This window comes from Syngnathus leptorhynchus, chromosome 6 (genome assembly GCF_054491065.1).
Source record: "Syngnathus leptorhynchus isolate UIUO chromosome 6, UIUO_Slep, whole genome shotgun sequence".
NCBI classification, from domain to species: domain Eukaryota; kingdom Metazoa; phylum Chordata; class Actinopteri; order Syngnathiformes; family Syngnathidae; genus Syngnathus; species Syngnathus leptorhynchus.
The window spans coordinates 7,487,106-7,499,600 of NC_141200.1; the positions used below are offsets into that span (position 1 = coordinate 7,487,106).

A 12,495-nucleotide genomic window follows, 5' to 3' on the forward strand; every position below is an offset into this window, starting at 1 on the left:
CACGAAAATACTTTCATGCACATAAATAAAATGCTCATACCCATGCTACTGAAATACTCTCACACACTACTGAAATGCTCTCACACTAATGAAATGCTCTCACACATACTACTCAAATGCTTTTGCACAGGCTGCTCTCACATTTACGACTGAAATGCTCTCATGCTCAGTCTTAAAATGCTGCTCTTGGACATACTACTAAAATGCTAACCCACACATACCCACACACACACCACAAAAACACTTTCACATACACTCTATGAAAACGATTGCCATTCACACAACTTTAACATTCGCTGACTGCTGAAACTTTCTAACACACACGACGTGATTTTTCTCACGCTTAAATTGAATCACACTCTCACTCATAGTTTGGTTTCGTATTATTCACCTTTGAAACACTTTCACACACAAGCGAAAATTGTTTCGTACATCATGACACACTCATATGACAGTATACAAAAACATGTGTTTCAATAGTGAGTGTGTAAGCATTTTAGCAGTACATGCAAGCAATTTTTTAAGAGCATCAGTGTTTCAGACCTGTGTGAGGGCAAAAACGGTCAGATGTGTAAGAGCATTCAGTGTTTGAGTGTTTCCACTAGGTGCATGAGAGCGGTTCAGTTGCATGAGTGAAAGGTAATCCTGAGTTTTGTCCCTGAGGGCCCTCATACACGGCGGGCTGCACGCACATGAAAAAAAAATTCTGCAAGTATGCTTCATCCAACGTGTGTCCATGTCAGAACTCATACTTTTAATGAACCTGTTGATGGCCAAATTGGCTTAGTGACTTTGGAGCACAGCTGAGTGATTTGCCAGACATCCAGGAACATAAAACATGAATAAACACACACTCACAGACAAACACTCAGAAAATCTTTTTAACCAAACTGTCTTGATGAATTAGGTTGAGTTTTCTGTTGACAAGGTCCCATTGTTAAACCCTGCTGAATACATAGAAACACCCTCGTGTTACCTCATAACCAAGTCAAGACTGAAACAATAAAAACTGAAACCAAACAAAAGAAAAGAAAACAAATCCCAAATCAATTCCCATGATATATTCACTTTCCACCATATTTCATACAGCCTGTCACAATGATCAAATATTCTCTTATGCAAACATAATTAACAAAGTCAAATTTGTGATTCTAAACATAAACATTTATTCGATTCTGCATAAGTGTTACTATCATGCAGCGATACAATTGAATTGGCTTATTTTGTTTGTTTGTCAAGCATCAGTATACCTTTTCGATTTAACTGCTGTGATGGTGTCCACTTTCAAACCATCAAGGGCATCTGGTCTAATACCCATCAAAATAAGTTTTAAAAAAAGAAGTCAAACAAACACACATACTCGCTTACCACATATTACAGGAAAGAGCAAAGGCTTTGATTCTCAAACCATAAACATGACTACAATATTGTGTGGCGTCTTCTTGCAGTGTGTGAGTATATGTTGCGTAATTGCTAACACTTCCAGGTGAATTTTCTCAAAGCAACACAGTCCTGCCTTCCACGTGGTCTTAATTTGTGGATTTAGTGTGGAGCCTGAGACATATTAAGGCATTGGTTCTCAAACTGAGGTCAGCTAATGTAGCCCTGCTGTTAGTGGAAGCAGTGCAGGTCACCTAGAATTAACGGGCAAATATTTCCTACAACATACAAATATTTCAGTAGAAATGTGGCGCTTAGTGGTACACAAAGTGTTTCAAGCACATACTATCCCTTGGCTTTACAAGTAAATATATAAAACTGCACTCCTAATGAATAAAACAACAAGCGCATTCAAGATGCCTTGAGTTAAGCGGCCACTGAAGTCATCAACATTTCCGACTCAATCTTCTTTAACGATTATTGTTTTTCTGTCCCATCAGTAACCCTATTGAGTTTCCAGACTGATCTGAGGAAGATAATGGAGGAACTTGAGGTCAAAGGTGAGATCCATGGGCCGGGTGGCCTATTTGATTTGTCAGTGCTTTGCCAGAAGACAGCGCCCAAAATGATCTGTTAACGTAGGAACTTGATTGATTTTTCATGATACCAAACTTAGAGTTCTTGTAGTCTCAGAACTGAATAATGGAATTGAACATGACAAGTACTTGCATGCAACATCCGGCAGTGTTAATAATACAAAATATGTCGTTGTGAATTTGAACGCAGTGAGAGTAGTCTGCTGCACTGAAGAAGAAACAAAACAAAGCATGCCAATTAAAGTTTTCATGCGCTCTCTTGTGAGCAGATTTCAGGGAAGTTTATCCACACTCGGGTTGATTGCCCCCGGGCGGGGTCACAAGGCCAAGGCCACTGAGAGCGTTGCTGCTAAATTTAGACTCGCACCATCCCTGTGTTGCACTGCAGATAGCGTTTGTTAGTGTAATCTCCAGCGAGGCATATTTTATTACAAAATAGTGCTGATGAACTTTTCAAAGTTGGGGGTTAAGCATGGCGTGTGTTTATCCTCGCCCATTTCGCTGGAATCAGCATCAGTCGCGTGTGTCACTTCCGGCAATTAGCGGAACAGACTCAGAAAAAAAGACGCTTTTTTTGACCTATGCGGCAGTGAGTCACGCGGCTTCAGCCTCTGAGTGAAGTGTTCTCATTTGAGCGGGCCAACATTGTGCTAAATTAAGGACAGCGCAGAAAGAGAGCAAAAAAAGAAGTTACTGATGCAGAGGAACATAAAACTCTATTAGGCTGTTTTTGACATTGAAAAAATAAAATGGCTTGCACTGCATGAGTCACAGCACCACTGGCCTAATTTGTCCATTACGTGTCATTGTTGATGAGTTCCTGCTGTTGTGTAGCCATCAATTATTACTCCACATCAGGTCAATAGTGTCAAAGTTTGGCTTTGAATCTGAGCTGTGGACATCATGTATGGCGTTTGCGTGTTCTTCCCCTGCTTGCGAAGGTTTCTCCAGATATTTCCTCCCATATTGCCAAAACTTGCACGTTAGGCTTGTGAAGAATAAATTGTCCATAGGTGCCAAATTTAGAGTGACATTTTATTTTAGTTTGTTTTTAATTTGTCTTGACTTGTTTGCTATGTAAACATGTGGTCGGCATGACGTCAACTATGGTTGAAGTTGAGTTTGTTTTTTTCAACAATAATTAAGAACATTTCCTGACATTTGTGCAGCCTACTAGAATTATGTTGAAACGAAAAATGATTTTTTTCCGTCATCATCCCCATGCTCAATCAAGGAAATGCAGTCCACTGCCAGGCTTTATTGTGTTTTTGAGCGAATTAAAACTTCCATATATTTGTGTGTTATCAGTCAGATTTTGGGATGTTGCACTGCACCCATCTTTGAGCCATGAGACCGCTTTCCCCGCGTCTGTAACTCCTTAAGTCAGGCATGTTAAAGGCTTTGACCTCATCCCCCGTTTACAAGGGTATCACCTTACGAGATGCCTTCAAGGTGATCACAACGTACAGAGACCTCCCTGTCTGACACGTCTCCAAAAGAAACAAACTCAGGGACAACAGCCGTTGATGCTCTTTTCTCCGGCAATGCATAGATTGGCACGGCAGTAAACACAAATGGCCTCAAACACAAATGCGGTGGTGGCAAATGACAGGATTAGAGTGCAGACTTCCGCTAAAGTTGGAAATTGTGGTCTAATGATCTATCGTACTGAGGATCTGAGGATGTAAAATCCGCAGATATTATATGGCACGCCAAAGGGAGTAAAAAAGAGCCAGTATAACTGCAGTTCAAAAATGTTTAACAGAAATACTTAAGACAGTTACATTGTTATTTTAAGACATAGAGATGCATTTCCTTAATTTTCACAAAACATTTCCCTGGTGTCCTCATAAATTTCCCTCTTTTTAATCGTTTGATTAACTGTCTTGATGCATTAAGGTAATGACGAACAGATTCCCGTCTGTGTCGTTTTATCACTTTGGATTTGACTCCACGGCTTTTGAGTAGAGGATCAAGATGAGAAAAAATATGCCCGCTTTCAAGGGTGTTTATGAAATAAGAACATCAACAACACTAAAATGTGATGTAATGTGAGGTGCTTTCAACAATTAAAAAAGGCCAGACAAGGCCATAACAACACAACACTTTTATTGTGAATATATTTGCACAATAATTAACACCATGTTATAAATATTTTCAATCCTTTCTGTTATCTTTCTCTTTTATACAGTAAATAGTGTACAAATGTATACAAAAAGTTATTCGGGCTAAAGTCAAGTTCCACAAAAAGAGTAAATAATGTACAGTATTAAAGCACAATCAGATATGGAGGAGGGGAGAAGGGGAATCTGCCCCCCCCCCACCTCCCCGTATAAACACACATCAACACTTTGATAAACAGGCATCAGCTGCACACCTAGCACCGGCAGCGCAACACGAAGGCAAGGTGGAGAGAACTTGAACCTCAGAAGGCATGCACGTGGTGACCATGATGCTGATTAAAACGAAGAGGTAAGGCAATGCTGGATGATCACTGATTCTTTGTCCTCTCGTGTTCTCTCCAGCAGGCCCTGATGCCGACCGCGGGGGCGCTCAAAACACAACAAACAAAAAAGCTCAACCCGGGAACTTTGCAGCATTTTCGACGCGCAGGCCTGAAGCCAGCGTCTGCTTCACAGCACTTTTAAGAGAGCGACAACAAAGAGGAAACAAGCAGGAAGAGGGCAGGGAAAACAAAGACAGTCATGTTTGATGTTGAGCTCATTCACAAGTCATCTTGGCTCCTGAGTCAGGTGTTGCAGAGAGAAAGCAAAAAGCAAATTCAGCAAAATGTTGGAGCGTGAATTAGAGTCTGCTTTTGGCTGAGGTGGATGCAAGGACGAAAGTGCATTCTCATCAATCCTTCATGTTTTGGCCCCAACGCGCTTTCACAAGAATTTAGTAGGAAATTGCACATAAGCACTGTTCAACTACGTGCCAGCAAAATGAACGTCACAAAATAATTTGTTGCAACCTTGACATTGTGCTATGAAATCACCCCAAAAAAAGTTTTGGTTTCATAATTGTTTCAGTGCAGAATTTACACAATAAAAAATGAGAAGGTTTTCGTAAAAATGTATTCATTTCACTCCAGTCCTGTAGGTGGCAGTGGTGCACGTTACAGAGCAGGTTCCATCTGGGATGGATAGCACACTTTGCCTCGAGGCTGACAAATCTAATTTCAGAGGAGATTGTGGGCAGAAAACTGGAGACTGAGGAGTATAACGGCACAGTCTCCAAAACTAGGGCACAGCAACAGGGTAAGTTTTTTTTATTTTATTTAGAGATTATGCATATACTTGTAACCTCAACTGAGCAGGGACTAGAGGTAGAACATTGTTTGTGTCAATGTCGAGTGTGCACCGGGAAAAGGGGAATCTGAGTTCAGATGCAGGCACTGGGAATCCAGTGCATCAAAAATAAAATATATGAAGAAAGACCAAATATAGTAAATGTTTGATTTTACTATCACTTGGAGCTTTGGTGTCATGGTACGGTAATTCCTTGGCAATTCTAAAAAGTATTTTTAAATTCACACATACATCTTTTCAGATGGCAAAAGCTCCAAGAATTTCCCGTGCCACCATGGGAAAACAAACCTACTCTGCCAAAAGGCTGTCCGGCGATATTAATCAACTGAGAGATTAACATTTTTGTATTTCTGAAGCTAAATGTAGCCTGGATTGTAAGTGAAACTCAAGAGAGTGCACACTTCAGGTGAACATTTTCCAAATCATCAATAAACCGTCAGGTTTATTTTTGGAGGCAATGTTGTAAAATAAATATTAAATTGGGGATCATAGTTTGCGGAATATTTATGGTTTAAAAATCAACATTTTGGGACAGCGTGTTCATTTTTTTTCATGATAGGGCTTAGATTACTATATTGTCTTTTGCTTGATATAGAGCACACTGCGCTACAATACAACACTGAGCTAGTATCAAAATGTCTGTTGAGCAAGTACAGTACATTTTTTTAAATACTCGACAACAAAAAGAATGACGGGATGCGGGGTTACTCGGGCTTGTTACGCCATCAATACAAACAATAGCAACAACCACACAAATCAACGCTGTCAGTGAGCACACAATCTTGAAAACAAAACAGAATTAAAGGGTTTGGTTTGCGCTTACCCTTGCACCCCTCAGGTAAATCTTTTGGGGCACAGCATGAAAAGGGGAACTGGGTAAGGATTGAGAATGAAATGAGCAAGAAACCTTTGGCATCAGAAAACAAAGACGCCGAGACTGCCCATGGAACAAAATAACACCACATTTGTAAAATCAGCATACCATCCGGGAGGGCATCCCTCCGGCCTCCTCGTGTGACATGAGACCTTTGCTCATTGAGAACGTTTTGGCTGCTTAGTTTCCTCTACATACACTGACAGTCATGCTAGTCGTGTCGGTTTAGACGTTTCTAGGCGTCACGAGCTTGACGAAGGAAAGCCGAGCAATAGCAACAGAAGCAGCTGGAGAGTGAACATGGTCCCAAGGCTCGGGCTCAGGCCGGTTCCTCCGCCACAATCAGAGTCGTCTTCCTGCGGGGCAAATCCTTCGTGAGTTAAAAACACGGACACTGACAATAAACTCAACACTGATGGAAATTGTTTGGCTAAAAATTGTGTTGAATGCAGGGAAATTAAATTGCAATACAATTGAGCACGATGATGCAATACAAATCATGGTTACTTTCGCTAAGGCCATTATCTGCCAAAGTGCTTATTGTTATGTTTGCTGAGTCAATAGAAGCTCATCATTGTACATCTGAAAAATTGCAATCCATTCTGAATGAGCAAATTTAGGGATTCGACGTTACCGACATTGATCAATGGACTAGTTTGCACGGCGGCATAACAATATGCTGTGATGTTCCAAAATGCGTAACCTCAATTGTATTTTCTAAAGTGAGATGAACTATTTAGATTATTTTTTCATGCTGAATGGCTTTACGTTATTGCCATCAATTGTGGCAGCACGAGAGTGTTTACCGTGGTGACGTGGTTTTTGTGACCGCTTTCTTTAATGCTACACTCATTCCTCTAGTAAAGAGGTTGAAGTTCACCACAACCAGATGTTCTATCTAAAACCAAGAGCATTCATGCATGCGGCCTCGGGTTTTGTTTCAAAAGCAGGTTGGGAAATACGCTGCCATGAACCCTTTAAACCCTACAATGACCACTTGCAATTTTAATACATACTGCACCCTGTTAATAATATATCGCTGGTATGGGGAGGGCTTTTATTTGTATAAAAAAAAATCCATTGACAAATTCTTCTTACTAGGTGCTGCTGTTTTGGTTACCACAGCATTTAGTACTAGCCTTACTACAGTTCACGTCTGTGAATGTATGTTAGGAGTACTCAGGAAGCTCGAGCATGCCAGCAGTAGGGTTTGAAAAGGTTTCGGAGTGGCCTGGATTCAAAAGGCAGGAAAGCCGAGCGGGGCTTCCTCTGTTTACCTCAGTGACACAATCTGTCTCTCTATGAGGAGCGCAGCCAAAAGTGAGGAAGGCAAAGATGGAAAGATGAGAAAGGCCCACTTCCTATTTCCTCTTTCGGCATTCCAGGACACATTCACAGACATCAAGTGTCCTGATCTAAGACGCTATTAAAAAACAATGAAAGGCATGGCTAACAGAAATGAGACCATTTTTTAAGACCAAATATTTAGACAGCTTATAAACGCTGGAACGTTGGCTGGTCGGGAACAATATTTTATTCACAGTCCTCCTTTGATTTAGTCAATTTATGCTGATTTATGCAGCACATGAACCGCATCACCCCTTTTTTTTCTTTGGTGGAATCCATGTAATGAATTGAATGCTAATGGGTGTGAACAAAGCAGCTGAAATATTGTTTCCTGGAATGACGTCCTATGCAAAGCACTTTATTATTCGTGACGCAAATGCAACGGGTAAATATTGAAGTATTTTATTTAGAAATAAATATAACAATATAATTATAACAATTATTTAAAAATATTTTCAATTCATAAAAAAACTAACATTTCCATTTTAACCATGCATAATAATAATAATAATAATGATAATAATTTCCAGTTTATAAAAGTAATACGCATAACAATTACTTTTTTGTTCAAGCCTCTTGCTTTTAATGGTTTATTCTCATTTGATGTCCTCAAAAGAGTATATGGTTTAAAATTCTTAGAGTGGCAAAAAACAAACCTGACCCAAAGCATAGTCATTGAAATATAGATACAAATCGGCATAAAATATGTGATATTATTCTGGACCCTTCTACACTACAAAGGCACACTAACCCAAAAGGTGAGCAGCAGCAACAGAAACAAGAAGCGAGTAGCTCAATGAGGACCCTCTGCTGATTGGACACAAGGGCTCATCCTAGCGTGACGGATGAGAGCCGATGCCAATGGAAGGCAGAGACAAATAATACGAGAAGATGAATACAGAAATCATGAAGAAACAACAGGAACACAGGAAAACAGGAAGCAATGCATGAAAAATGGTTGAAAATTGCAAATGTGGATACAATAGATGAGTTGATGGAGTGAGCAGACAGATGACATTGCACCCAAAGGCCAAAATTGATCAGAATCTGACAACGAATGGCAGATGAATTGAAGCTATTGTAAATCTTATGTCTGAACACACATACGGAATCCGGATCTTACATTTTCGTTGTTGTCGAAGCATACGTCTGGCCCCTTGCGGTACCTCGGGTTCTGGGCCAGCTCGCACGGATCTGGACCTTCAGCTGAAAACCCAGTTTTCAGGAAAACTTCTACATTGTGCTGATAATCCAGAATAATATTTATAAACCAAAGTACCTACCATTGCACATGTTATTTTGGTGTCTGCTTAGTCTGAAAAAGTTTGATCAGTATCACGCATGAAGCTATTGCATTTATGAGTATCATACAAAGTGCCAGTGAGCACAATTCAAAAGGCTACAAAATTACATTAATAATTGGAATAATATACATTTTATACATACAAAAACAACAAATGATCCTACGAAATGAATGATCCTTATGCTCTTCTCGGAAAAACATGGATTTACTTGGGTTGTGTATGGAACTAATGATTTCATCACAGGCAAAAAAAATGATTTCAAAAACATAAGAAGAAAAAAAAAATACTGATTGTTATGTCCTCAGAAAAATCAAAACCTGACTGGGTAAGGAACTGATTAAATCGACACAGAAGGCGTAAAACAAAACGAACAAGACACAAATTTGACAGCGTGCAAGTGAAACACATGTCGAGGAGCAAACCGCAGACGCGCAAGACACCGAATCACATCAGGAAACAATAAAGCCGACTTAACACCGAGTAAGACAATAAAAACAATCACAGCTAAAAGCCCAATTGAGACCAAAAGCCAACAAATAGTTCTAAACAGAACTATTTGTCCGCCCGTGTTTAACTGCGCAGGCACCATTACCTTAGTGGCATCAAGTGCGCCCTGCAGTGACCTCGCGGCAAACGCCCGCGATGACACCTTTACGGTTGGAGCAGCAAGAAGCCAAATTTCAGCCACATCTGTCAAACAGATATCCTGCCGACATTTCACCACACAAGTGCACCTCTGCTCTTAACCTTAATTCAACATGATGGCGGCGCACAAGCCAGAAACAAAGAAAAGCCAATCTGGTAGTAATGTGAGAGCACCTTTCATACGCGCCGCATCTGGTTTACTGATCACCCACGGACCTGCTGAAAAGTGCTTTGGTGTGTCCTTGGATGCCCACTTTAAAGCTCTCTGGTCACAACGGCTGATGGATGGAAGAACCCGGGAGTAAACAAAAAAAAAATGTCACCTTCATGTTGACTATTTACGACTTGAGTGAAAGGATACAGGGTTGTTCAGCCTGTCGCAGCGGTCTGGGGTCACATGACAAACACGTGTCCTTGGCGTCGGTGATCAGGAACACAAGGTTGGTGTTTGGCAGCTTCTCCGCTCGATACATCCTAAAAGGCACACGGAGATGATGCAGCATGAATTTAGTTGGCAATCATACAAGAGTTTTATGGTTTGAGGACAATGTTTCTCACTAAATAAGATTGAAAAAACTAACAAAAAAAACTGTGACCGACTTCAATGTGATGACACTCAACAATGGTGACCCCCATGGAGACACAGACCGTGAATGGCTAAACATTGTTTACAAGACCATACACATACATACACACACATATTCATCTTTATTTATTTATGATTACGTTATTCAAAATAACCAGATAACTATTTTGTATAGACGGTGTAAAATTATGCCATTATATCCCTTTATGAATTTGGTGATATGAATGAATTGCTTTGAACATAAGATATTCCTTTATTTATGCACTCAAATTAAAGTTTGTTGGAGGCCAAAATCCATTTTGAAGAACCAGAAGAACAAACAATTTATCGAAATCATCCATCTTTGTTGTTTACATTCGCCTCGAGCGCTTTGAACTGGGACAATCCCAGTGGGGTATATCTGATGACCCACCTTTCTTGAAAGCTGCATAAGTAATGTAGGAGTTTATTTCAAGCCAAAAAATAATATACTATTTCCTTTAGAAAGTGGTATTTCCATCCATCTATAAATTCCATGTCTATCGATCTATGCATATGATCTGTCAAGCTATCAATGCATCCAACTATTTCCCATTATAATCCAACCATGTGCTATCCTTCTATCACATTTATTTAGTCATCATTTACTCTCGCCTGTCCACCCGTTCATTTATCTTTTTCTACAACCACATATGTATCCATTCATCCAACAAACCCTCCATAAATCTATCTATTCAATCTTGTCATCCCCGAAACAGGATTAATTTAAGGTAGGTAAGCTTTTATCCAAGGAGTGGATATTCTTAGTAGTTCAGCTAAAATTACAGTGATTTACTTTATGAGCTGATATGTAATATAAGCAGTCCCATTTGATACATACTGCTTGGACCAATGCAGGTGTGCATGTGGCCAAGCTGTTCTCTTATTGGACTTTTTATGGCCACCATGAGGCTTTGTGTGTGTGCAGCGGTTAACATTGGGAACCAGACATGCGGGACCCATAACATCGGGTAATTACAGCCATATTTAACCTCCAAATTGACACAAAAGAAGGTTAGAGCAAAGTAAATGTGCAGAGGCCCGTGAAGATTGGCAAAATTGAAGAAAAGCCAGAGACTGGGAGAAGTCGAATAGATAAAAGAACATTTGTGCTTTCCCCTGCAATTCCTGTTAGTGACGGATCAAGGTCAAATGGGCCTGATTAGAACTCGTAAGAGAAGCTGCCTGAAGTAAAAACCGAAAAAGGCCCTTCAGGAAGGCAACACGATTCCTAACCTATCCCCACGGATCATGAAACAGAAAAATCATCTGAGGAAGGGAGGGACAACTTTATAGTGTCATATACACTACATACACATTTAGAGGTGAAAATCCACTTTGTGGGGGTGCATGAAAAATGAATATACGCAGAGCATACTCAAAGGAATTAACAGACATACCTCGAACAGTTTCCACAATCCAGGACCCCCGAGTAGGATCTTTCATCGTTGTCAAAGAAGTATTGCGTCTGCTCTGTGATGCAGCTTTCTTTAAACATGGCGTCAGGAATGTCGTCATCGGCTGACTCTGCTAAATGAGGTTTACACAAGTCGTAAATATAGCGCCGCTTTTCCAACTCACATTACCGCAGCAATGACAAAACAGCTTGACATAAAAATCATGACAATGACGACAGCGCTTTACATCACCTTTTTCTTTTCTACTCAACAAGCTTGAACAACATGGTTGGAATAGTTGATCCTAACACTAAGCAATACTTGATGATTAATCGCTGGTGATATGCAAAGCCATTTTGAGCAAGTCGTGGAAGAAAAGCAAAGAGTGGGAACAATAGTACATATAAACAGTTGTGTTGCTCACCTGCCTCCAGTAGATTGGGGAACATGAGGCCATAAAAGAGTTGCTGTAGTACGGACCTACAAAAGGAAAATAATGTAGAGGTTAGGCTGATATTTTAGGGTAAAGGTTGGTTTTAGTTTAACAGAGAAAGACATTTTTACCTTTCAGGCAAAATACTTACTGTATTTCATGTGATCGTTCTATATTTATGGACTATAAGTGTTTTTCAGACCATTATTTATTGCAACTATTGACTTAAGTATTGCTCAGAATATACCCCCAAATCAATCATCTCGCCTGGGTGGTCCAAACATGTTCCAGCGGGGCGGGAAGCAGTGCCCCCAGACCCTGCCAGTGACCATACATACTAATAATCATACTACCTTTAAAGGAATGAAATTGAATCCAACTGCACCAAACAACTTTAGGATTGCACACTAACCCAGCTAGCTTATGAATCTGTTCATTCCCACCAATGGAAATGATTACCATAAAACATGGATATATGCAGAATCTATTGTACAAATGCACTCACCAGGCAGCAGCGGAAGCCCACCAGGCAATACTGAGCAAATCTGCTATGGTTGGCTACAAAAGAAAAATCAGATATAGAGTTTAAAACCCTTTAAAATCC

The 12,495-nt window shown here is 40.1% G+C and overlaps 1 protein-coding gene across 6 annotated transcripts in view; it reads right to left on the bottom strand.

The window, feature by feature from the left end:
* Positions 1–3,840: 3,840 nt before the first annotated feature.
* LOC147055718 (voltage-dependent calcium channel subunit alpha-2/delta-1) overlaps positions 3,841–12,495 on the bottom strand; it is a 56,178-nt gene continuing 47,523 nt past the window's right edge. For 3 of the 6 annotated variants that reach the window (XM_085914259.1, XM_085914254.1, XM_085914258.1), the window contains 6 exons: positions 12,397–12,449; positions 11,883–11,938; positions 11,462–11,591; positions 9,819–9,931; positions 8,632–8,714; positions 8,160–8,555 (listed from right to left, as the gene is read on the bottom strand). In XM_085914259.1, the coding sequence (XP_085770385.1) occupies positions 8,337–8,555; positions 8,632–8,714; positions 9,819–9,931; positions 11,462–11,591; positions 11,883–11,938; positions 12,397–12,449 (654 nt within the window). In that variant the 3' untranslated portion in view covers positions 8,160–8,336. Of the gene's footprint in view, positions 6,518–8,159; positions 8,556–8,631; positions 8,715–9,818; positions 9,932–11,461; positions 11,592–11,882; positions 11,939–12,396; positions 12,450–12,495 lie in introns of those variants that run through there. The other 3 variants (XM_085914257.1, XM_085914256.1, XM_085914255.1) reach the window with 3 other exon arrangements.